Here is a 27,409-nt window from a genome sequence, read left to right as displayed (position 1 = left end):
CAAGCCATGTGCCTTCCCAGCTGACAGAGGTGTTCCGGACACCACTGGCCTTTCTTCAGTGAAGGTATCCTCTTGTTGATGCCTTAGTTTGGACACTTTTATGGCCTTAAAACTGTAAATTTTTGAACCTAATAAATCTCCTTTATAAAAGCCAATCCATTTCTAGTATTTTGCATAGTGGCAGCTTTAGCAAACCGGAACAGATGGTAATGAAAAAATTTTTGGTTTGAACTTCTACAGATGAATGTGTGTGTGCTTGTTTCTTTCTTTCTTTGTATGTTTGTTTGAAGTTACAATTGGCTAACTACATTGCTTGGCTCCTGCTCCTGCTGGGAAACAGAAAATCTCACCCAGGATTTCTCAGCTTTGGCACTGTGGACATTTTGGAGCAGACACTTCTCTATTGTGGGGGGCTGTCCTGTGTATCGTGGGGTGTTTAGCAGCATCCTCAGCTTCCACCCACTAGATACCAGTAGCATTACCCTCCCACAAATTATGACAACCAGAAATGTCTCCAGACATGGCCGAGTGTCCCCTGGGGAAGCAAAATCACCCCTAGTTGAGGACTACTGAGCTAAATACAACATTTAAAAATATACTTCTTAATTTTTTTTGAGTAGAGAAGTTGTAAGTTTACAGGAAAATCATGCAGAAAATAGGGTTCCCATATATCAATCCCCATTTTTAACTTTTTGCATTAGTGTGGTAACTTTGTTACAATTGATGAGAGGGTAGTATTATAGTTTGTTCTAATAATATAGTCAAGATTTGCATTAGGATTCACTGTTTCTGTTGTAGTTTTTTTTAATACATATATTTGAAGGTATCAGAAAAATACCAAGGCAGTGAGAATTTGTAAGATCTGGAAGAGATGGAAAGCCTAAAAAGGTAAGCCTGGCATTTGGGCCATTTTTATCTTACAGAAATTGCCAGTTTTGAAAGTGAAAGCAGTGGCTGAGAAGCTGAATAGAATTTCCAGCAGTCTTATGGGAAGGAGCAAAAATTAGAGCTCAGACTCCACCATGGGGAATGGCTCTTGACAAACATACATTGATACTGACATATCACATAGGGACTTGAAGTAACCATGATTACTATGTTCAGGGAATTAAAAGGCAAGATAGAGAATTCTGCTAAGGAACCTGAATCGATGAATAAAAAATAAATTATATAACTGAAAAACACAACGAATAAATTAAATTTTAATGGATTAATTTAACTGTAGAGTGAGACAAGAGAAAAGTGGCAAATGCATCAGAACAAAATATATAGAGCAAAGGATGGAGAGACAAAAGGATGGGAAAAAAGTAAAAAGGAACAATGAGAGACAAAAAAAAAAGAGAAGGAGAGAGGAAAGAATAGGTCTAAACCAATCGTTTAAGACAGAAGGGCTGAGAATTTTATAAAAATTGGCAAAAGACAACATGCCTCAAATTTAAAAGCTCTATTAGTATCAAGAAGGATAAATGCAAAGAAAAATATTCCTGGGCACATTGTAGTAAAAATTCTTAAAAAAAAGGAAAAGAGGAAATCTTAAAAGCAACAAGGGAAAATTATGGATTAATCTCAAAGAATATCAATAAGACTGACAGGTGATTTGTCAGCAAAAACAATGGGAGCTAGAAGTCAATGAAATTTGAAGTGCTAAAAGAAAATGGCCTGCAAACTATAATTCCATAGCCAGAGAAATAGAGACAATTTCAGAAGAACAAAATCAGAAGTAATCACCAGCAGACTCACACCAAAGGAAATATTAAAGGGACTGCCTCTGGTAAATGGAAAACTATCCCAGGAAAAAATGTAAGAACAGAGAGATGCAGGAAGAAATGAAAAGCACAGGGAGGGGTGAATGGGTGGGTCAATTTGTTTGGTGATTGATAGTGTAAAACCACTAAAATGTTGGAGAAATCTTTCTATACTTATATAGCTAGATATAGATATATCCAATACAATAGTACAAAATAGTACAAAAGGCAGGAGTGGTAAATAGCAAAGTACTTGCATTTCTGGGAAGTAAAATATGTAAAAATTACAAATTTATATTAGACTTCAATAAATTAAGGATACATGGTATCATCTCTAGGATAACCATTAAAAGGATACTAAAAGTATATAACTAAACAAGCTATCAAAAGGGGAAATAAAACAGTAAAAATATTCCATCCAAAACTTGGCAAGAATGGAGGAAAAAGAGGGTAGTGGGGAAAAAAATAGAAAAAAAAATAGCAAGGGAGAAAATTTAAGCTGAGAGATGTCAGTTATTATAGAAAACGTAAAAGTATGAAATTCTGCGGTAAAAAGGCAAAGATTGTCAGGCAGTGTTGAAAAGCAGCTCTATTATTATTTATAAGAGACTTACCTTAAATATAAATATACAGAAAGGATTGATGTCATAGAAAATGGCAGAGTGGGAACCTCTAAAGAAGGGTCGCTCCACTGAAGCAACTTTTAAGCCAGAAAAACCTGTCAGAATCAACTTTTCTGGAACTCAAGAATTTAATAAAATGTTACAGCAATCAGGATGACTAACAAAGAAAGAGGAGGCTAAATTTCAGTAAGAATGTTCTGTGGTATTTTTAAATTGTGGTTTCATACATATACAACATAAAATTTGCTATTTTAAACATTTTGTACACTACAGTGGCATTAATTACATTCACAATGTAGTGCAACCACTATCTCCACGCATTCTCAAAATTTTTTCATCACCCCAAATTGAAATTCTGTACCCACCAAGCAATAATCCCCCATTAACTCCTTCCCACTGCTCCTGGTAACCTCCAATCTACTTTCTGTTTCTACAAATTTGATTATTTGAGATATTTCATATAAGTGGAATCATACAATATTTGTCCTTACGTATCTGGCTCATTTCACCCGCATAATGTTTTCAGACTCACCCATGTTGCAGCATGTGTCAGAACTTCATTCCTTTTTCTGGCTGCATAATATTCCACTGTGTACATACTACGTTTTGTTTATCCATTTATTTGTTGGTGACACTTGGGTTGTTTCCACCTTTTGGCTTTTGTGAATAACACTGCTATGAACATTGGTGAACAGTATCTGTCTGAGTCACTATTTTCAATTCCTTTTCTTATATATCTAGGAGAGGAATTGCTGTGTCACATAGTAACTCTAGTTTAACTTTTTGAAGAACCATCAAACTGCTTGCCACAGTGCTGCACCATTTTACATTCCCACAAACAGTGCAAGGGTGTTCCAATTTCTCTGCATCCTCGCAAATGCTTGTTATTTCCCATTTAAAGAATAATAATAATAATCAGTCTAGTTGGTGAAATAAGATCTCATTATGGTTTTCATTTGCATTTCCCTAATGGCTAATGGTGTGGAGCATCTTTTCATATCTTCTTGTTCATTTATATATTTCCTTTGGAGAAATGCCTGTTAAAGTCCTTTACCCGATTTTTAGTTGTTTATCTTTTTGTTGTTGAGTTGTAGGAGTTCTTTGTCTTTCATGTCCTTGGTTAAATGCAAATGATTTTTGCATGTTTATCTTGTACCTTGCCACTTCGCTGAATTTGCATATTAGTTCTAATAAGTTTCTTGTGGATTCTTTGGGATTTTCTGTTTATCATCATATATAGATATGTCTTTTGTGCATAGGGATATTTTGCTTCTTTCTTTGGATGTCTTTTATTTGGCTTTCTTGCCTGATGGCTCTGGCTAGAATTTCTAGTACAATGCTGAATAACAGTGGTGCAAGTGGGCATTCCTGTCTTGTTCCTGGTCTTATGGGAGAAGCTTTCAGTCTTTCACCTTTGAGGATGGGTTTTTCATAAATGCCCACATCCTGTGTTCACAGATTGGAAGACTTAATATCGATAAGATGCCAATCATACCCAAAGCAATCTACAGATTTAATGTAATCTATATTAAAATTCCAGCAGCCTTTTTTGCAGAAAAAGAAAAGACAATCCTCAAATTCATATGGAATTGCAAGGGGCCCCAAATAACCAAAACCATTTTGAAAAAGAAGAACAAAGTTGAAGGACCCAGGGGAAAAGAACAAATTTAAGACCATGTTATCAATTAGAGGAATGTACAAAGAAGAGAAGTGCTAAATGAAATATATTCTATGATAATGGCATCCAGGATGAAAACATTTTGAGAGCTTTTTCACATTATACAACTTACAAAGAGAGTCAAAGGACTAAGAAAATCCAAGACATTTTGATAAAGAATAAATTAAGAAGGCTTATTTTACTGTATGTCAATGGTCATTAATAGGCTGTAGAAATTAAGGTAGTGTGGTATTTGTGAAATAATACATGAATAGGCCAATGGAAAAGGACAGTCTAAAATATAGATGGATTGATACTTTGATTTACGACAAAAGTGGCACTACAGAGCAGTGGAAAAGCAAACGGTCTTTTCAACAAATGGTACTAGGTCAACTGGAGAAATCTATATGAGAAAAAAAAATGAAACTTGATCCCTACCTTATTCCAGACCCAAATTCCAGATGAGTTGTAGAGCTGAATGAGAAAAATAAAACTATAAAACTTCCAGAAGAAAGCATAGGAGAATATTTTGATGACATTAAAATAGAGAAAATTTTCTTAAACTGGACCCCAAGAGCACTAAACATAAAGATCAAGATTGGTCAATTGGACATTAGAGTAAGAATTTCTGTTTGCCAGAAGATACCCTTAAGAAAGCAAAAGAGCAAGCCACTTAGCAGGAACAATTAATCTATCTGAGCATAGATAAAGACCTCCTTTCGATCAAGAAAGACAAGAAAAGCAAAAACAAAAGGACAAAAGACTTGAACAGATGCTTCAGAAAAAAGATGGCCCATATGGCCAGTGAACAAATGAAAATTAACCAGGGAGGTGAAAATGAAGACCGAAACGAGATACCACTATGTACTTACCAGAACGACTAAAATTTAAAAGGCTGACAATACCAAGAGTTGGTGACAATACAGTGAGTAACTGGAACTCTCGTCCATTGCTGGTGGGAGTGAAAATGGGTATGAACATTTGGAAAACTGGCTGAATCTATTAAATTTGAACACATGTATACCCTGTGATCTGGTAATTCCACTCCTAGATACCAACTGTAGCCCTCGTATTTAAACTTCAAAAGCAGGAAAACCTAATCTATGGCACTAGAAGTCATCCTGGCAGTTATCTTTGAAGAGGAGCGAGAGGGCGCTTCTGGGGTGTTTGTGATGCTTTTTTTCTTGACCTGGGTGTGGTTGCAAGGGTGTCTTGTAAGCCGATGGGCTGTGTACTTACCATCTGCGTGTTTTCCTGAATGCATGCTCTATTTCAATTTAAAATTTATCAAAATAAATGTCTAGATCTAGACCAATTGCAACACATCTGTAGAACATCAAAAGCAAAGAGGTGATTTTACGATCAGCCAGACTAAAAAGACAGATGATCCTCAAAGGAACAATGATGAAAGTCAGAAGCCAGGGAATCATCTCTTCAACACACTGGCTAAAACCAAGAAGTCAACTCTTCACTGAAAATGGTTTTCAAGAACAGGGTGAAGTGAAGACATTTTCAGGCAAAGAAAAACAGTTTGTCACGAGCAAACCCTTGTTAAAGGAGATTCTGAAGGGTGTACTTCAAGCAGGGAGAAAAGTGATCATAGATGGAAGATCTGAGATCCAAGAAGGTAATTGTGTATAATTCCAAATGAACGTTGACTTTAAAACAACAGTTATAATGCAATGTATTGTAAAGTTGAAAAATAAACAAGTTAGAATGAATATTTTCGAAAGTGCCTCTCAAGTTTAGGTGGATGGCGAAGTTTTGGTAATAGATGCTAGTGATGGTTGCACAACATTACGAAAGTAATTAACACCGCTGAACTGTATACTTGAAAGTGGCTAAAATGGGACATTTTATGTTGAATTGATATTCCCACAATAAAAATTAAAAACGAACAAACAAAACAGTACAAGGCAAACCCTGATGTAAACTATGGCTTTTAGTTCACAATATAACTATAATAATATTGGTTCATTGATTATAACAAATGTACCACACTAATGCAAAATGTTACTAAGAGGGAAAAAACTCTGTGTGTGTGTGTGTGTGTGTGTGTGTGTGTGGGCATCTGTGGAAATAAATGCTGCACTTTCTGCATGATTTTTCTGTAAACCTACAACTGTTCAAAAAAAAAAAAAAAGAATAGAAAAGAAAAGAAAGCTGTGTTCCCAGTGGCCAGAGCTAAGCAGATGTTTCTCCTGCAAAGACAGTGGCCAGTGCGTGGGGATTTAGCAACACAGAAGACAGATGTGTCTTCTGATGCTTGTGTGTCGGGTGGTGGAGGTGGCAAGGAGACCCGTAACTATAGGATTAAGTCGTGGTGAGTGCTGGGAAGGCACAGTGTATTATGAGTGACAGGACTCAGGGGAAACCTCCCTTCTCCCTAAAATGACGCTTCAGATGAGGGCTGAAGAAGGCATTGGAAACAAGTGCTGGGGTGGGGACTGTGTGCAGAGAGCTGGAACCCCAGCCCTAATGGTTTCTGGGGCAGTGCAGATTTTGCACTTAGAAGACACTGCACCCCAGGAGCAGTTTTCCCGCCTGCTCTTTTTGGTTTCAAAGCCCAGCCCCAGCGTGCGCCACTTAGACGCACAGCTGCTGGTGCATGCGGGGGAGCCTGCCGTTATTTTATTTGGGGTTTTGTGTTTCCTAAAGAAGAAAGAAGTTGTGCTCCAGTGAGTGCAGGTGGCTAAGATTGGACTCGAGTGCTGCTGTCATCCGTGAAGACAGTTTAGGGTATTTTTCAGTGAGAGTGAAGTAACTCCCAGTTTAAAATATTTTATTTCATGTACATGGCAGTAATCAGTGTTCAAGGAGCATGATGTTTACAACCTGCACTCAAGTGTTCAGAAAATGGATTGATAAGTGGACAGATGGGTGGAGAGACGGATTGACAGATGGACAGACGAATAGAATAATACAGCAAATGTGGTGCAATGTTAAAATTGGTGGATGTGGGTGCGTGGGGGTGCAGGGAGATGTTGGAGCTCTCTCTATGGGGTCTGTACTATTTTTGCAATTGTCCTGTAAGTTCGAAATTATTTCAAAATAAAAAGTTAAAAATACATATATTGGTGCCGCTGGCAGCCATCCTGGCAGCGGGGGCGCGCGGCGGCGAGCCCTTGACTGCAACTTCCTTCTAGGAGCGGTAGTTTTACACCCCAACTTCCCGGTGCCCCACTTTCACCTGCCATGCCGGCACTGTCTCGGGACCTCAGCCTTTTGAATTAAAGGAATTGAAGGAAAATGATGGAAAAGAGTGGAATAGAGAGGACACCACCTGGGACTCCTCCACCAAATCCGGCAGGACTGGCTTCTGCTGCTATGGCCTCTACTCCAGTTCCTTTAGCTGCAACCAGTTCTTTCTCTCCTCCAAATGTGTCCTCTGTGCATTCCTTACCACCACACTCATACTCCACCCCTCAGCCATCCCTTCCTCCCGTGAGGCCATCAGTACCGTTATCTTTTGTGCCTCCTCCTCCAGTTCCTTCTGCTCCACCTCTTGTTACTTCTGTCCCACCTTCTGCTGCTCCATCAACTGCTGCTGCCTTCAGTAGTCCTCCTTTATCCCAGTTCCCACCTTCAACTTCTGCCCCAAGCACTCTTTTATCAGCTCCCTCTTCGGGTCCTCCCACATCGGGATTTTCTGTTGGTTCAACTTACGACATTACAAGGGGTCATGCAGGAAGAGCTCCCCAGACACCCCTGATGCCATCATTTTCTGCACCTGCAGTAACAGGTGTTTTGCCAACTCCTATGACTCAGCGAGCCAGTTTGACATCTCTGGCACAGGGAACTGAACCACATCAGCCATTACTTTCCCAGAGGAACAAGAAGATCCTAGGATTGGTAATAATCAGGATGAAGCGTCTCCTGGTGGAATCTGGGGTTTTATTAAGGGTGTGGCTGGGAATCCTATGGTGAAATCTGTGCTTGATAAAACAAAACATTCGGTAGAAAGCATGATTACAACGCTGGACCCTGGCATGGCTCCATATATCAAATCTGGAGGTGAACTAGATATTGTAGTGACCTCAAATAAAGAGGTAAAGGTTGCTGCTGTCCGAGATGCCTTCCAGGAAGTCTTTGGCTTAGCTGTGGTTATAGGGGAAGCTGGACAGTCCAATATTGCCCCACAGCCAGTGGGCTATGCAGCTGGATTAAAAGGAGCCCAGGAACGGATAGATAGCTTGCATCGAGCTGGAGTGATCCATCAAAAACAGACTGCTGTGTCAGTAGAAAACTTCATTGCAGAATTGCTGCCTGACAAATGGCTTGACATTGGTTGTTTGATAGTTGAAGATCCTGTCCATGGCATTCATCTAGAAACATTTACACAAGCCACACCAGTGCCGTTGGAATTTGTACAACAGGCTCAAAGTCTAACTCCCCAGGACTACAGTCTAAGATGGTCAGGCCTTTTGGTAACAGTGGGTGAAGTCCTGGAAAAGAGTTTGTTAAATGTCAGCCGGACTGATTGGCACATGGCCTTTACTGGCATGTCTCGTCGACAGATGATCTACAGTGCAGCCAAAGCAGTAGCAGGAATGTATAAACAGCGTCTACCACCTAGGACCATGTGAGAGAAGACTTACCTAGGATACAGAGACTTTTCCTCTCTTTTTAGCTTGTTGTTAAAAAAGAGATTACACCTTCTTTAAATTGAATAGCTTTATTGAATCCTGCAGTTTTTATAATTTTCCCGAGTCTACTATTTTCCTTTTCTAAAAAAGCGTGGTGTCATTGCAGTAGATGAAAAGAAACAGATCCTTTTTATGATCATATAAAATTTCATGTACCGTAGTTCTCAAAAAATATATATAAATATATTTATGGCACAATTTGATATATCACATTTATAAGGTGGAAGTTCATGTGCATTTGAGTTAATGATAGATTTGATTATTTTGTTTTTTTGAAGAAGACATAGTTAATTAAAAAATGTTTACTGAATATTCTTTAAAAGCACTGTTTCTTACAATTCATGATCAATCTCTTCTCTGTCAGCCTTTGAAGCTCAACAGTTTACCTTAACAGAACTACTCATAGGGAGATGTTGCACATTTCTATGCATATTTTAAACAAATGGGCCAAAATATTTGAATTGTTCATTTTCTTTTTTGTCCTCGTGTATACATATAATCTGAAAATTTCCACTTTTTAAAAAAAGTCATTTTGGCATTTCACAGATTCGTACAATGAACATTTTGTTTGTTCATTTCTGTGTGACAACTCAGTGGCAAATGATTCAAGTATATATTGTCAGAAGTATTCATGTTGTTTTATATATTATTCAGTACTTAGAAGTATAAACTTTGAAAACAGCCATTGTTTTTGCTTCTACTCATATTCTCCAAACTATAATAGGGGCATTTTTGACAGTAATAATTTTGTTGTTATTCACGTAATTGAATGCCTCTTATTTTAATTAAGGTTGCTTCTTATTTAGTTTGCCTTGAATACTACTTTCCTAACTTTTTGCCATTCTACCTTTACTTTTTATGGCTGTTTTCAAAGAAACTATTTTATTTGATCTCATTTATTTTGTCCTTTATGTTTAGTGAAAGCTTTTCCCCCCAAATAATATATTTTACCAATTTTTGATTTATATAAACCAAAATTAAATGCTTTTTCTTATACTCTTGAACTCTGTTTATGCAAGTTCAAATAAATCTTGAAGGTAGTTTCTTGTATAAATGTAATGTAATTATTATTTCTTCTATATAATTCTTAAGATGCTTTTAAAAGGGTTAGCACAATTCCTGGTAGTTTTCAAAAGGTGTCATTGCTTTTACCGTACACTGTCTTTACATGTAAGGTTTGTTTTGTATGGAGAATATTATTTCATGTAGTTATTTGATTTCTGCTCTTTTTACCTGAGGATGAAAAGAAGTATTAATTTTCCATCTATGATATACGTTAATTTCCAAACACTGCATAATGATTACTCAGGCAAATTAAGACCTCATTTCATTGAAAGTGATAAGAGACAGAAAAGAGATGTAGTCAATTGTGATGCCCCTTTGTCCAGGGGTAATAGGGACAGATCACTTCTTTATTGGTATTTATGGAACATTTCGTCTATGTTTTCCTCTTTGTTCTCTACCACCTGCATTTAACCTTTGTTAAAAAAGTTGTAAGTTAGAAACATTGAAATCACCTGTGAAAGTAAATTAAACGCTACCCTTTTCTAACAGTATTTCATATGGCATTGGCCTGATGGCAAGCACAATAGTCTTTCATTAGGGACTGAAGGAAAGTCTGTCAGTACTTAAAATATTTCTGCTACTTTCCCCCAATTAGAAGAAATATTTAAGATCCTAGAAATAGGATCTTTTTATTTTCTTTTTATTTTTACCAAGTCTCAAATATCTTATTATTTGATGTTTTTGAGTGTTGTTTTCATAGAATCACTAACATTAACTTCCAGGTAGATACTGATTATCCCAGAATCCCCAAATAGCCGTGGCAGGATTATTCCATGGCTTGGTGAAAGCCAGCTAATTTTCCTGCACCTGGTAAGCTGGTAAGCCTTCAGCACTTTGGAACAGTATGAGTGGGCGAGGAGGATTGCAGAAGGGCAAATGGAAGAAATAAATGCATGATCTGGTTCTGGCCTCTCCGATTCTTTTTTTGGCCCAGAGTGATCTTTGAAAGTCATCAGAGCATGACTGACTCTCCATGCTCAGCTTTCCCAACCCTTTGTTTCTGTGATCTTTGAAAGTCATCAGAGCATGACTGACTCTACATGCTCAGCTTTCCCAACCCTTTGTTTCTGTTTTCATCCTTAGACTTATTTGTACTGGAGACTAAGATTATAAAAGAGCAAGAAAAGTAATTCATTATCTCTAACAGCAGCTATAGCCAGTTGTTTAGAGATGGGATTTAGGGATGAGATACGCTGATCATCAGATCTAAGGACCAATCAATCATCCAGCTCTTCCTGTTTTTTTCTTGTCCTGCCCCTTTCCTCATAACTCCCAGACATTTGGGTGGGTGGAGGTGGTTCCTATTACCTTTCTCCTCCCTTAAGCTTCTTAAGAAAACCTGCAGGTATTATCACAGTTATTTACCATTATTATTTTGGTCATTTTTGCAATAATTTTTTTTCCTGAGGAGTTCTAGGAACTACTTATTTTATAAGTTAATACACTTTTTTTGGTTTACTTAAGTAATGTGAAAAAGAACAGGAAGAATGCAGAAAGAGTAATTTAACAATAATCTCAGTTGGCTGAAGGAGTCAGCATTCAGCTCAAGACTCTCCGATTAAGTTTTGAAGTAACCCTGGGCTTACCTCAAGCTGTGCCACAACTTCTGAAGTTAGAAAAGCTTTAGGCAATGCTAGTAAAAAAATTTCCTTCTGAGTCTCTTGTTATTATTGCTTTCCTTTTCTTTGTTCCTTTTTCTCCTGTGGATTATAATGAGGTAGAAAATTGATATGGATGAATAGACAAAAAGATAGCATAATACTAAGTATAAGTATAGAAGAGTACAGATGAAAGTGTATTAGGTAAATTTCAAAAATATACAAATTATTAGTATACTCAGGGTTCAACCAAATCACTTAAATATGTTGAATTAATTCTGTTTCTTGCCTAGAAAAAATTCTAAATAGGAATTTTTGTTCTGTGAAGCCAAACTGATATTTTATGTTCTAAAAGATGTTGGGTTATACATAAATTATTAAGATACTTGGATTTTTGTTCTTAGAATATTTCATTTTTAAGATACTATGCAGGATGATCTATTGGATACAACCAATTTTTGTAAGTATGTAAATATATCATAAATAAATAATACTTTGACTTAAAAAAAATATATATATATATATATATTATTTAGTGGGAATTGTCAGGCTTGGGTGCTTGTAGGATATTAAAGTTAAGAACAACAAAAAGACAAACAACCCAATTTTAAAATGGGCAAAGGAATTGAACAAACATTTCTCCAAAGGAGATACGCCCAGTGAGCACATGAAAAGATGTTCAACATCATTAGTCATTAGGGAAATGCAAATCAAAACCACAATGAGATACCACCTCACACCCACTAGAATGGCTATTATTTTAAAAAGGGAAATAACAAGTGCTGGCAAGAATGCGGAGAAACAGGCACCCTTGTGCATTGGTGGTGGCACATGTAAAATGGTACAGCCACTGTGGAAAACAGTCCGGCAGTTTCTCAGTAAGTTAAACATAGAATTACCCTAAGACCCAGCAATCCCACTTCCAGGTATACACTCAAAAGAATTTAAAGCAGGGACTCCAACAGATATGTGTTCACTGCAGAATTTTTCACAACAGCCAAGAGGTAGAAGAACCCAAATATCCATCAGCTGGTGAATGGATAAAGAAAATATGGGATATACATTCAACAGGATATTACTGAGCCGTACAAAGGAATGAGGTTCTGATTCCTGTGACAACATGGATGAACCTTGAAGACATCATGTTGAGTGAATTGAGTCAGACACAAAAGGACAGACATTGTATGATCCCACTTATATGAAATAACTAGAATATGCAAATTCATAAGAGATGGAAAATAGAGTACAGGGTGCCAGGAAGAGGGGGGAGTTAATGCACAATGATTGGGGTTTCTTTTTGGGGTGATGGGAAAGTTCTGGTCATGGGTGGTGGTGAGGGTAGCACAACAATACGAACATGACGAATCCCCCCGAAAAGTGTGTCTTGGAGGGGGGTTGCCATAGGGAGGTTTATGTTGCATGTATGTTTCCACAATTAAAAAATAAAAGAGCAACTGCAGAGACAATGACAATTAAATGCAATCCATGATCCCAGAATGGATCTAAGAATGGAGGAGAAAAATCCCTGAAGGACATTATTGGGACATAAGAAAAAATTGGAATATACAGGGCTCCTATTTGGAATGATGGAAATGTTTTCATAATGGATGGTGGTGATAATAGCACAACATTGTGAATGTGATAAATAGCAATGAAATATTTATCTGATCATGATTAAAAGGGGAAATGTTAGCTTGTAGATATGGTAACAGAATAAACATTAAAAAAAAAATTCCATGGAACCACACTACACAGTGAACCCTAAGTTAAACCAAGGACTATATTAATAGTACAATTATAAAAATGTGCTTTCATTGATGGAAACAGATGTTTCACGGCAATGCAAGGTGTTAATAAAAGGGTGGTATATGGGAATCCTGTATTTTATGCATATCCACAACTTCTCTAATAAGGAAAAAAATTGGAATAGAGATTTTACATCAATGTTAATTTTCTAGAACTTGGTAACTGCATTTAAGGTGGTTACAGAAGTGAATATCCCATTCTTAGGAAATGTACATGGAAGTATTATGTGTTCAAAGAGCATGATGTATATACAACCGATTCTCGATTGTTTAGAAAATAGATAGAAATGGCAAATCTATAGATGAGTGTGCCTGTTTGGATGTATTATGTCCCCCAAAACCCCATGTTCTTTGATGCAATCTTGTGGGGGCAGATATATTTAGTCTTGATTAGGTTGGAAACTTTGGATTGTGTTGTTTCCATGAAGATGTGACCTACCCAACTGCAGGTGATAATTCTGATTGGATTATTTCCATGGAGGTGTGGCCCCACCCATTCAGCCTGGGTCTGGATTTAATTACTGGACCCCTATAAAAGCTCAGAAACAGAAGGACTTCAGAGCTGCAGCTGAGAAAGACATTTTAAAGACAGCTGTTGAAAGCTGACGTTGACATTTTGGAGAACACCATTTTGAAATGCAACCAGGGAGCAAGCAGATGCCAGCTACATACCTTCCCAGCCAACAAAGGTTTTCAGGGCGCCATTGGCCATCCTCCAGTGAAGGCACCCAATTGCTGATGTGTTACCTTGGACACTTTATGGCTTAAGACTGTAACTTTGTAACCAAATAAACCCCCTTTATAAAAGCCAATCCATTTCTGGTATTTTGCATAATGGCGGCATTAGCAAACCAGAACAATGAGACAGATAGACAGGTCGATAGATCGATCGATAGATATATAGATAGATGATAGATAGGCAGACAGACAGACACAGGTTTCCTAGGATCTCTATTTAACCAGCTAACCATTTAAAATAGAAGTTGTTTCCCTTTCAGGAGCCGTTTCAGTGCAACATCTCCCAGTGCTGCCCCAGCAACCTAATGGTGGCCTCTCTGCAGACACCCGTGGGTGTGAGGTTGCGGGGAGGAGGCCGCCGACTTTGTATTCAGCCCACCTCCCCGCTGAATGAAGCACATCTCCTCCTTCTGCCCATCCTCTACGCTCCCGTGAACCTTTCACTCCCAAAAGCATGATCAGGCGGGCCTGGGGCTGGACGTCGCATAGTTTGGGGGCTGGCTTTGCTCTGTCCCAGCTCTTTAATTATTTCCTGCCCATGACGTGCCACCCGGGGCCATGCTAAAAAAATAAAGGCTGCAAGTGCGAGAAAGAAGAAGGGGGCGCCCAAGTGTGCAGAGAGAAGATATCCAGCCAGGTGTTCTCCAAAGCTGCGTGACATCCAGAAGTTGCAGAGCACAAATAGCACAAGACAGAAGCGAAGGACTGTGAGCTGAGATCCAGGATCTGCACATCAGGCTTTGCTCTGAAAGCCCCCTTGGAGAAGCCAGGTTCGGTTGGAGCAGGGTGTGCGGGGAGCAGGACAGCCAGCTCAAGCCCAGATGACCACGCAGTCTTGGCTTCAGCTCCCCGTAGGCGACTCTCAGATGACTCCATTTTCCGCGGTTCCATCATCCTGATATTTTGTGGCGGCTTTTGTAAAACTCCTCTAGGGTGAGACTTGCAGTTTTCTTCCAAAAGCATATGCCCAAATTCCCAGTTGTTTTCAGATGAAGTCGAGAGATTTCAGAGCTGCAAACACTGTGCAGCCCCTCTAGGTTTCTTTCTTGATCAAATATGAACTTTCAAGGTGGGTTTCCTTTTGGTAGTGTTGTTGTTCTTTGCTTTGTTATATATTGTTTTTTTATTTTTGCTTTTGCATTTATGTTTAAAGTGAATGGCACAAACATTTCTGTTTTATCCTGCTATTGATTGGGAGCAGAACCTTCAACGTGGCGGTCGACGGGAAGATTCCTGACGTCGCTTCCGGTGATTTTGCTTCTTCTGGTTTTGTGGTGGTTTCAGGAGATTAATTGCTGATCCATCAGCAGAAACACAAAATAACGCAGACTTTGTAGCAGTCCTGTGTCCCAGGAGCTGCTGGGAAATTAATTTCTTCACACTCTCTTTGCCAGGAAAATGGCTGGCCTGATTGCAGCTGGTAAAACGAGGCCCAGCCGTCTCCATGGCGACACTGTCCCCCATCAGTGTCACTTCAAGCACATGGTCAGGCTGCTGTTTCCATAGTTACAGGGTTCCCTAGTAATGTCACCCTCATCCCCCAAGAATATGGTCACACAGGGACCAGGTCCACTGTCTCCAAGGCAACACGGTGCCCTCTCAATGTCACCTCCATCCCCCCAAGCACTGGGTTGCCCAGGGCTCAGCCTCAACTGTCTCCACCGTGACACTGTCCCTTAGCAATGTCACCTTCATTCCCCAACAACGTGGTCACACAGGGACCAGGTCCGCTGTCTCCATGGCGTCCCTATACCCTATCGGTGTCACTTCCATCCTTCAAGCTCACAGTCACCCAGGGACCAAGGTACAAGACGCTGGTACATTTTTTAATCTCTGTCTGAGCAATTCTCTTCTCTGTAGATCAAGCTAATGATTTTTAAAGCGCAGAAAGCCTCATCGCGAGCCCTGACTGTTTTCCAAGGCAGCCTCTCAAAGCAAGTTTCGGGAGCAAGGGCCTGAAATTGGGCCTGCAAAAGGCTGTTCCACCAACAGTGTGCCCATGTGGAGTGGCCTTCAAACTACAGCCTCCAGAGAAGGGACATTTAGGAGTCTCACCCTTGGTGGGGGGAACAAGACATTATGAGAGCTGGAAGCCTAGAGAATAATCTATGGCTGGATCCAATGCTTGGCATCCCACAGGTGCTAATCATTGCTCAATGAGCGGGTGGGATTTCATATTCACAGCAAATCAGACAGTGCAGGATGAAAGTTCATTCATGGAACTGCAAATAACATCTGAGCCTGAGCTGTATCCCAGGCAGCAGAGAGGAGGTGGTAGTGAACAAGAGAGACGCATCCCTGGTGAGAATGAAGGGATGGAGCCAGGCAGGCATCTGGGAAAGGCGCTTTCGTGTGGAACAAAGAGCATGTGCAAAGGCCCTGAGGTGGGACGATGCCTGGTGTGATTGCGTTTGAGAAGAGCCAGGCAGCGAGTGTGGCCGGGGTGGCCTGGGCAACGGGGAAGAAGTAGTGGCTGATGAGCCAGGAGGGGTTTCTGGGCCTTGGCGAGGACTTTGGTGACCGCTAGGTGATCTGGGCTGCCTCGTAGGTAAGCGTGAGGGCCACAGGGAAAAGGGCCATTTTGGGTTTTTCCTCCAATGTGGCATATGCTGACGATTAGTTGCCTAAAATGCTTTTTGAACAAGACAGAATGAGTTTTGGGTTGCGGTGGTGTTTTGATTGTTTGTGGGGTTTTTTTTGTTGTTGTTTTGAGGCTAAGACACATGGGCTCATCGGAACTCAGGTCACCTGACGAGGTGTCTCTCTCCCTGGCCTTGTGTCCTCTTAGGTGACTGTGGTGGGTTGAATTAGGGACCCCAATTTAGACATGTTCTTGGTCTTGATTCATATTCCTGGGGGGCTGGACCCTTGTAAATATGATCTCTTGGAGATGTTACTTTAGTTAAGGTGTGGCCCAGCTGACTGAGGTTGGGCCTTAACCCAGATTTCTAGCGTCCTTTCTAAGCAGAATGAAATTCAGACAGAGAGAGAAAAAGTCATGAGGAAGAGGCAAAAGTCAGCAGGCACCCGGAAGAGAAAGGAGAGGACATCGCCAAGTGATGGGAAAGCCAAGGAACCCAAGGATGGCTGGCCAGCCAGAGTGCCACAGTCTTTAAGAAGAAATCAAGACCTCAATTTTGGACGTCTAGCTTCCGAACCTGTGAGTTAATCAATTTCCCGTTGTTGAAGCCCAAACCAGTCTGTGGTATTTGTCATGGAAGCCCAGCAAAACCCAGGCAGTCACTAACTAACCAGGAAGTCGGGAAGGTGATGTGTCCCACAGATGTGAACAAATGGACTGGCCCTGGCTGAGGCAGGGAGGTGCAATGGTTAGGAGCTCGGGCCCCAAGCAGGCTGCTGGGTTTGCCTGCAAAATGGGGACAAGGGGACAGCAAGAGCCTGCCCCTCGGAACCCGCTGAGGACTAAAGGAGGTAACGAGGGAGTAAGGCTCAGCCTAGGCCTGCAGCTCAGGGCTACGTCCCTGTGGAGCTAGGATGCCAGAACCCAAAGGGAGCAGCCTTTCCTTTGTCTTTCCCAAAACTCCGCCATCGTCTCCTGCCACACTCCTCCCTGGCTCAGTTTCTTCCACGGCACACAGTGGCCTTCCCGGGGACATGGCGTTTCCTATATATTAATATCCAACGGAAGGATGCAAGGTGGGTCTTAGTGACAAGCAAGTGAAGTGGGAGGGGAGTTTGAAACTTGGCCTTGGGGTGGAGTGGGGGGCTCCAGATGGGGGAACAGCAGGAGCGAAGGCCCTGAGGCCGAGAACTGGAGGCTGAGGCAGGGAACATTCCGGAAATGCTCTGAGGCGCTCAGAGCTGGGTGTGAACACGTGTGACCCACCCCAGCTGCCTCTCAAGTCAAGTGCAGCTCCGTCCCTGGACCCAAGGTCACATGACCCGGTGTGTCTTCACACACACGTTCCCACTGCCTAGGACACCCCTATTTATCCTGAGGCCTTCCCCGACCCCCAAGCTGGGCTCCCCTGCAATCTCCCCCTTCATTATAGGCTGGTTCTCCCAGCCCTTGGAGGCAGGCGGTGATCTAAGGAGGACGTTGTATGAGGGTCCGAAGTACCACAGGGGTGGATTGTTTTTTTTTTTTTTTATATCTGATTTTGGGTCAATTTGTCTTTGACCAGGTTGGTCTGGATTCACCAAAATGACCTGAGATCATTTCACTCAAAAAGGATGAGGGAGAGTGACTGGGAAATAAAGAACGAAAAAGAGTTCCATCTTCACTCACGTTGCCATGGGAACACTGAAATTATTCAAATGCTAATTTTCCCTCACGAGGATTCAGTGTACTCATTTGTCGTGAATTAATAACTAAAACCCTATTTGTAAGCACAAGGGTCTTGGACCTTATAATTCTAGCCCTTAGTAAATACACTCTTAAAAATCAGTTTGCCTGATTGTTGAACTTCAGTCCTTCAGAGAGCTCCTGTGCCAGCTAAGTCCCCAAACCCAGAGGCAACCACCTCGTCAAGAACATCAACCAGATGTGTCCCCTTTGCTCATAAAGTCGACACCCCTTTTCAACATGAACAGGTTAGGGGGGTCACTGCCTAGACATCCCTGAAGATCGGGAAAGTGATTAAACTAGAGGAAGGGGTAGCCACAGACAAGATGGAATTTAACAAAGGATTATGAATACTGTATCTTTATATAATTTGGTTTTTCTTAGTTGCTAGGGTATTAGAACAGCAAGAAGGAAAGAATTGAAATGGTGGAACTGTAACCTATAGCATCCTTTGAAACTTGTTCTATAGCTACTTGTTAAATTGTAATTTGAAAGCCATACCTTTTTGTATATATGTTAGATTTCACAATAAGGAAATTACAGAAACTATGGAACTAAAACTCATAATAACTTCGGAAATTTCCTATATATCTACTTGTTAAATCATACTTTGAAAGATATTACCTTTTTGTATACATTATATTTCATAATAAAGAAATAACTGTGGAATTGTAAACTATAATATTCTTTGAAATTTGCTTTCTAACTCCTTGTTAGATTGCACTTGAAAAGTTATCACTTTTATATGTTATATCCTACAATTTAAAAAATGAGAAAAAAATCAGTCAGCCACTTCACACTCACCAGGATGACTATATTAAAAAAAGTAAAATAAAAACAGGAAATAACAAATGTTGGCAAGGATGGGGAGAAATTGGAACTCGTGTGCATTGCTTGGCAGGGGCAGGATGTAGAATGGTATAGCCACTGTGGAAAACAGTTTGGTGGTTCCTCAAAAAGTTCAACATAGAACCTTTACATTCCTGGGCATTCACAACCCACCCACCCCCCCAAATTGAAAACAGGTGTTCAGACAAAAACCTTTACATGTATACTCACAGCAGCACTTTTTACAATCACCAAAAGGTGGAAACAACCTAAGAGTCCCTCAATAGAAGAATGGATGAATCAAATGCATTATACTCACACAATGGAATATTAATCATAAAAAAGGAATACAGTTCTGATCCATCCTACAACAGTGATGAACCTTGAAGATGTTATGCTCAGCGAAAGAAACCAGGCAAAGAAGGGCAAATATTTTGTGAGTCCATTTACAGGAAAAATCCAGACTCAGCAAATCCACGGAGATGGAAAGTAGGCTAGAGTTTTCCCAGGGAGCTGGGGAAAGGGTGTGGGAGTGGCTGCTGGTGGGTCTGGGTTTTCCTTTTGGGGTGATGAGAATGGTTTGGAACTAGATAGAGGTGGTGGTGGCACAACATTTGGATTGTATTAAATGCCAGTGATTTGTTCATTTTTTTTTTGCCTATGTAAAATTAGTTTTCAATAATTGTAACACAGCATATTTAGAAACACATTTTTTTCTACCTTGAGGAAATCACTTCCATATATGTTAGAAATGATTGTTTGGAAATTTGGCATAATGAACAATATTCTTCATTATATGTATAATTTGGAGAAAAAAATCTTTAGGGGAAAAATGGTTAGCCTTCCATGAAAACAATCAAATTGAATCAGTCATTTATAAAAAACACATAAATTCAATTTAGAAACCAGTTCACTAGGATAATCAATGAACACTACCAAAGTTTTGTGTTCATTATTGTTTTTGTACAGTAGTATTTTTAAAATTCCATTTTATTGAGATGTATTCACATACCATACAATCATCCATGGTGTACAATCAACTATTCACAGTACCATCCTACAGCTGTGCATTTATCATCCCAATCGATTTTAGAACACTTTCCTTACACCAGAAAGAATCAGAATCAGAATAAAAAATAAAAATAAAAAAGAACACCCAAATCATTCCCCCCATCCCACCCTATTTTTCATTTAATTTTTGTCCCCATTTTTCTACTCATCCATCCATACACTGGTTAAAGGGAGTGTGATCCACAAGGTTTTCACAATCACACTGTCACCCCTTGTAAGCTACATTGCTATACAATCGTCTTCAAGAGTCAAGGCTACTGGATTGGAGTTTGATAGTTTCAGGTATTTCCTTCTAGCTATTCCAATACACTAAAACCTAAAAAGGGATATCTATATAGTGATCTGTTCATTTTAAATGGTTGATTTTATGTTATGTGAATTTTGCCACAACACAAAAAGGGGGAAAAAAATCAATCAATATTTAAGGAACAGGCCTCACCTGCCTTACAGAGCCTTGAGTGATGACAGATGGACAATAAAGCTGGGACTTGAGTTAAATACTAGCCCATTATCCCCAAAAAGCCCCACAAACCCTGAGGCTAGAAAAGCCCCTTCAATTCCCAGGAAAAATCTAGTCATGACAATCGGGCTTTTATTCCAAAGGAAGCGAGTTCAGCCTAACATTTCCCACAAATGGTTTCCAGATCCACCCCGGATCCGGATCCGGGCGAAGGGACAGGGGAGCAGAACAGGTGAGCAAAGGTGAGGCAGGAGAGGAGGCTCTGGCGCCCCCTGCTGTTCACGGCCCGCCGCACACGTGTCCAGGTGCCCCCCTCTGCCCCCTCTGCCCCCCCCAAACCCCAAATCAGCTCTGAAGCAGCTTCCACCACCAGTTTCCCTCAGACAACTACCTTCTCTTGGGTTGTAACTATAGAGAAACAAGCAGGGATTCGAACAGAAAACAAAAAACTTTAAATCAGATGTAAAATCCCATATTCACAAGTGGCAGTCACAATTGCTCTCACGTCGAAGGCAGCCGAGAACTTTCTCCTTATACTCGCTGGTGTTGGTTGTGTCCTGGTGCTGTTACCAGCTGACTAAAAAGTCATTAACTTAAAATTGGTATGGGAAAAAAAACACAAAATATCCCATTACGATAAATGGAAAACTAGTATCTTTTGTATTAAGTGGAAGGTAATTTAAAAAGGACTTCCTCACCTGGTGGTTGCTGATGTTCTGGTGTGTCAAGCCCTCTGTCTTGGGGCTTGCCCTTATGAAACTCATTATTGCAAAGGAGAGGCTAACCCTGCTTATGATTGTGCCCAAGAGTCTCCCCCTGAGTGCCTCTTTGTTGCTCAGATGTGGCCTCTCTCTCTAGCTAAGCCACCTTGGCAGGTGAACTCACTGCCCTCCCCTCTATGTGGGACCTGACTCCCAGGGGTGTAAATCTCCTGGCAATGCAGAATATGACTCCCAAAGATGAATCTGGACCTGACATCATGGGATTGAGAACATCTTCTTGACCAAAAGAGGGATGCGAAATGAAATGAAGCTTCAGTGGCTGAGAGATTTCAAATGAAGTTGAGAGGTCACTCTGGTGGACATTCTTATGCACCATATAGATAACCCTTTTTAGGTTTTAATGCATTGGAATAGCTAGAAGTAAATACCTGAAAATATCAAATAATAGTCCCGTAGCCTTGAATCTTGAAGACGACTGTATAACAATGTGGCTTAGAAGGGGTGACAGGGTGATTGTGAAAACCTTGTGGATCACACTCCCTTTATCCAGTGAGTAGAAAAACGGAGGCAAAAAAACTAAAGGAAAAATAGGGCGGGGAGGGCAATTTGGGTGTTCTGTTTTTACTCTTACTTTTTTATTTTTAATTGCACTTTTTCTGGTACAAGGAAAATGTTAAAAAAAATAGATTGGGGTGATGAATGCACAACTGTATGATGGTTCTGTGAACAGCTGACTGTACACTTTGGATGACTGTATGGTGTGTGAATAAATCTTAATTAAAAAAAAAAAAAGAATGCCCAGGCCTATATATATGATTCTACAAAAGTTTTCAGTCACTAAGTTTATTTTTCAGATTTTTCCTATATCAGATAAGCCCTGATACTCAGAGATGAGAGTCTCTCCAAGAACATCAACCAGCTGCATCCTCTACTGCCTAATGCCAACACTCCTATCCAAACTGAAGAAGTTAGAATGGACACTGCCCAAATATCTCTGAAGATTGGGGGGATGATTAAATGTGAGGAAGGAGATGAAACAAACCAGATAGGATTTTTCAAATGACTGTGACTGCTGAAACACATGGACACTTCTTTTTTAGTCTCTGGTGTATTAGAACAGCTAGAAGGAAATAACTCAAATTGTAGAACTGTAACCCATATCATACTTTGACATTTTCTGTATAACTATTCCTTAAACCATACTTTGAAAGTTAAAAAAAATAAAAAAATGTATATTATATTCCTACAATTAAAAGAAGGAGAGGGAGAAAGAGCAACTAAAGAGATGATGACAAATGTATTAAGTGATCCTGGATGGGAACTAGTAAGGGAGGAAAACAGGCTCAAAGGGACATTATTGGGACATACAAAAAACCTGGAATATAGACAGTCGGCTTTATATCAACGTTAAACTGCTTGAAATTGCAGACTGCATTTAACGTGGTTACAGAAGTGAACGTCCTTGTTCTTAGGAAATGTACATGGCAGTATTAAGAGTTAAAGGAGCATCCATTACCACAAAGGAGAGTCTAAAGTGGTATGTAATGGTGCCTAAGAGTCTCCCCCTGAGTACCTCTTTGTTGCTCAGATGTGGCCCTCTCTCTCTCTAACTGAGCCATCTCGGCAGGTGAACTCGCTGCCCTCCCCCCTACGCGGGACCCGACTCCCAGGGGTGTAAATCTCCCTGGCAACGCAGAGTATGACTCCCAGGGATGAATGTGGACCCGGCATCATGGGACTGAGAGTACCTTCTTGACCAAAGGGGGTGCAAAATGAGACGAAATAGTTTCAGTGGCTGAGAGATTCCAAATGGAGTCGAGAGGTCACTCTGGTGGACATTCTTATGCACTATATAGATAACACCTCTTAGGTTTTAATACATTGGAATAGCTAGAAGTAAATACCTGAAACTACCAGACTCCAACCCAGCAGTCTGGACTCCTGAAGACAATTATATAATAATGTAGATTACAAGGGGTGACAGTGTGATTGTGAAGACCTTGTGGATCACACCCCCTTTATCTAGTGTATGGATGAGTGGAGGAATGGGGATAAAAACTAAAGGACAAATGGGGTGGGATGGGGGGATGATTTGGGTGTTCTTTTTTCACTTTTATTTTTTATTCTTGTTGTGATTCTTTCTGATGTAAGGAAAATGTTCAGAGACAGATTGTGGTGATGAACGCATAACTATGTGATCATACTGTGGACAGTGGATTGTATATCATGGATGATTGTATGGTGTGTGAATGTATTTCAATAAAACTGAATTTAATTAAAAAAAAAAAAGTTAAAGGAGCATGATGTGTACAACCTACACTCGAGAGTTCAGAAAATAGGCAGATGGATAGAAAGATAGAATGAGACAGTAAATGTGGCAAAAAGTTAAAATGGGTGGATCTGAGTATCTGGGGTATGTTGGAGTTCTCTGTATGGGGTTTGCATTATTTTTGTAACTGTCTCGTAAGTTGGAATGTATTTCAGAATGAAAAGTTTAAAAAAGTACATTATAAACAACACAGTGTAATTACACTGGGGCTTGACACTGTTGCTGGCTGGAGGCTGAGCCTGAACCAGCGCAGGAGGAGGCCTTGGAGACCAGGTCCGTGGACCCTTCTCCACCCGGAGAGGAGGATGGAGGGAAGGGGAAAGGGCCGGGTTTCTCCGCAAGAATTTACAGAGATGAATGTCGGCTCCACGCCCCACCTAACTCTATCCCTGAAGGATGATGCTATTAGCAGCGAAAACAGCAGCCTCCGGAGGTACTTGTATGCTAGCCCCATGGTTTTTGTTTCTGTTTTTTTTTACTTTTTTCAAATGCAATTTTATTGAGATACAATCACATCACATACAATCATCCAAAGTGTTCAATCTGTTGACAGTATCGTCATCTAGTTGTGCTTTCATTATCACAATCAAACTCAGAACATTTTCATTACTCCAAAAAAGTAAAATAAAAATTAAAATAAAAAAGAACATCCAAAACATCCCATTCCCCTCCTCCCCCATTGTTCCTTTACTTTTTTTAAAATACTGTTTTATTGAGATATATCCACACACCCTACGGTCATCCACAGTGTACCATCAATTATTCACAGCACCATGATACAGTTGTGTGTTCATCACCAGAAACAATTTTTGAATCTTTTCCTATTCCAAAATAAAGATAAAAGTAAAAAAGAGACTCTCTTTCCATCCCCTCCATCCCACCCTATTCGTCATCTAATTTTTGTCCCCATTTTTCCACTCATCCGTCCATACACTGGATAAAGGGAGTGTGAGCCACAAGGCCCTCACAGTCACACAGTCACACTGTGCAGGCTGCATAGCTGTATGATCATCTTCAAGATTCAAGGTCACTGGGTTGCAGTTCGACAGCTTCAGGTATTTCCCTCTAGCCATTCCAGCACACTAAAGACTGAAAAGGGTTATCTATATACTGCATAAGAATACCCTCCAGAGTGATCTCTCGACTCCACTTGAAATCTCTCAACCACTGGAACCTTATTTTGCTTCATCTCTCTTCCCCCTTTTGGTCAAGAAGATCCTCTCAATCCCACAGTGCTGGGTCCAGGCTCATTTCCAGGAGTCGTTTCCCATGTTGCCAGGGGGATTCACAGCCCTGGGAGTCACGTCCCACGTAGCGGGGAGTAGCCCCACGGTTTTTAACAGATGAGGAAACTGAGGCACGGAGGTGAAGTCCCCTGTCCCAGGCCCCAGCCAGGAGGGGAGTTAGGACTTGCAGGTGGGGAGTCTCTGCTTGTGGGGACTCTGTCCTCAACCCTGCTGTCCCACTGGGCGACGGCGGTGTGGCCGCCCCACGGTGGTGTCCTCAACGCTGCTGCCCCACTGGGCGACGGCGGTGTGGCCGCCCCACGGTGGTGTCCTCAGCCCTGCTGCCCCACTGGGCGACGGCGGTGTGGCCGCCCCACGGTGGTGTCCTCAGCCCTGCTGCCCCACTGGGCGACGGCGGTGTGGCCGCCCCACGGTGGTGTCCTCAGCCCTGCTGCCCCACTGGGCGACGGCGGTGTGGCCGCCCCACGGTGGTGTCCTCAGCCCTGCTGCCCCACTGGGCGACGGCGGTGTGGCCGCCCCACGGTGGTGTCCTCAGCCCTGCTGCCCCACTGGGCGACGGCGGTGTGGCCGCCCCACGGTGGTGTCCTCAGCCCTGCTGCCCCACTGGGCGACGGCGGTGTGGCCGCCCCACGGTGGTGTCCTCAGCCCTGCTGCCCCACTGGGCGACGGCGGTGTGGCCGCCCCACGGTGGTGTCCTCAGCCCTGCTGTCCCACTGGGCGACGGCGGTGTGGCCGCCCCACGGTGGTGTCCTCAGCCCTGCTGTCCCACTGGGCGACGGCGGTGTGGCCGCCCCACGGTGGTGTCCTCAGCCCTGCTGTCCCACTGGGTGACGGCGGTGTGGCCGCCCCACAGGGTCTCAGGTTGAAATCACACAAAGGCTCTCCTCCGACCACAGAGGAATGAAGCTAGAACTCACCAACAGAGGGAGAACTGAAAAACACCCAAAGATGTGGAAAGTAAACAGAGCAATCTTAAACAACCAGTGGGTCAAAGGAAAAATCACAAGGGAAATCTTGAGCTGAATGAAACAAAAACACAACATACCAACACTTACGGGATGCAGCAAAGGCAGTGCCCAGAGGGAACTTTCTAGTTCTAAATGCTCACATTAAAAAAGAGGAAAGGTCTCAAAAAAGTAACCAAACCTCATCCTGGAGGAACAAGAAGAAAGCAAACTAAACCCAAAGTGAGCAGAAGGAAGGAAATAATAAAGATTAGAGAGAAGTCAAGTGAAACAGAGAATAGGAAAACTACAGACAGAATCCACCGAACAGAAAGTTTGTTCTTTGAAAAGTTCAATAAAAATGACAACACATGTGTTCTAGTTCATGGAAGAACATTCTTATATTTGTACTATTAACCCCTCCATCGTCCACAACAGGGTTCACTGCATTATACAGTCCCGTTTCATCCTTTAGATTCCCTTGTGGTGACATACATGACCCTAAACTTCCCCTTGCAACCACAGTCACACACACGATTCAGTGCTGTTAATTACACTCACAATAATGTGTCACCATCACCTCTAACACTTTCCAAACATTTTTACGATCAACCTTATTAAAAGTTCTGCCCAAATTAAGCATCAGCTCCTTAAATGAGGCAACTTTTAAAACTGGTTCAAGCAAAAAAAAAAATCTCACAGAATCTTCAGTTATGTTTGTTTTTCCCTCCAAGCATGGGGCATAAGAGGAAAATGTCCAGGAAGTTTTTACTTCCAAGCATGGGGGACAAGCTGGAAATGTTAAGGTTAAAAACTACAGGAGCATCTGCCTGAGAGCTCCATTTCCCACAGGCCATGGCCGGTTTTCTGATTCTCCTCCCCAGAATTGGGCTTGGGGTGCAGTGGGGTGATGCCCTGGGGCATGAGGATGACTCCGGCTGGAGTCCCTGGCATTCAAGGAAAGCTCTCTCATAACACTAGTTGGGTACAAGCTTAAGGAACAGAAGCCTCAGAATCTAAATTTCAGCAAGAACTCATTCTAGGTTTCCAAAAACGCTGACAAAACACATAAAGAAACAAGAAGCCATGGCCCAGGCAAAGCAGAACACTAAAGCATTAGAAACTATCAACGAGCAGTATCAGACCTGAGACATTCCAGACAAAACTTGTAAAAACTGATCCTAAATATGCTCAGAGAGCTAAAGGAAAACACGGGCCAAAAACTAAAGGAAATCAGAAAAATGATAGACGAATAAGAAGAGAATATCAGTAGAGATGGAAATTATGAAAATAAGGCAAAGAGAGCTGAAGGCCACAGTTACAGAAATTAAAAATGCCCTAAAGATTGAGACCATCTTCTTGACCAAAAGTGGGATGCAAAATGAAATGAAATAAAGCTTCAGTGGCTGAGAGATTCCAAATGAAGTCGAGAGGTCACTCTGGTGGGCATTCTTACACACTATATAAGTAACACCTCTTAGGTTTTAATGTATTAGAATAGCTAGAAGTAAATACCTGAAACTACCAAACTCCAACCCAATAGCCTTGACTCTTGAAGATGATTGTATAACAATGTAGCTTACAAGGGGTGACAGTGTGATTGTGAAAACTTTGTGGATCACACT

At 41.3% G+C, this 27,409-nt stretch overlaps 1 protein-coding gene across 1 annotated transcript; it reads left to right on the top strand.

Moving 5' to 3' along the window:
- Positions 1–7,238: 7,238 nt before the first annotated feature.
- Positions 7,239–8,737, top strand: LOC119520442 (protein PRRC1-like). Its single transcript, XM_037818305.1, is given in 2 exon segments — positions 7,239–7,824; positions 7,827–8,737. Coding segments are annotated over 2 exon segments (1,335 nt in total). The 5' UTR covers positions 7,239–7,274; the 3' UTR covers positions 8,612–8,737.
- The last annotated feature ends 18,672 nt before the right edge of the window (positions 8,738–27,409 follow it).

This window comes from Choloepus didactylus, chromosome 25 (assembly GCF_015220235.1).
Source record: "Choloepus didactylus isolate mChoDid1 chromosome 25, mChoDid1.pri, whole genome shotgun sequence".
Taxonomy (NCBI): domain Eukaryota; kingdom Metazoa; phylum Chordata; class Mammalia; order Pilosa; family Megalonychidae; genus Choloepus; species Choloepus didactylus.
Note: the sequence above shows the minus strand (reverse complement) of the source record. Positions and strands in the feature narration are given on the sequence as shown.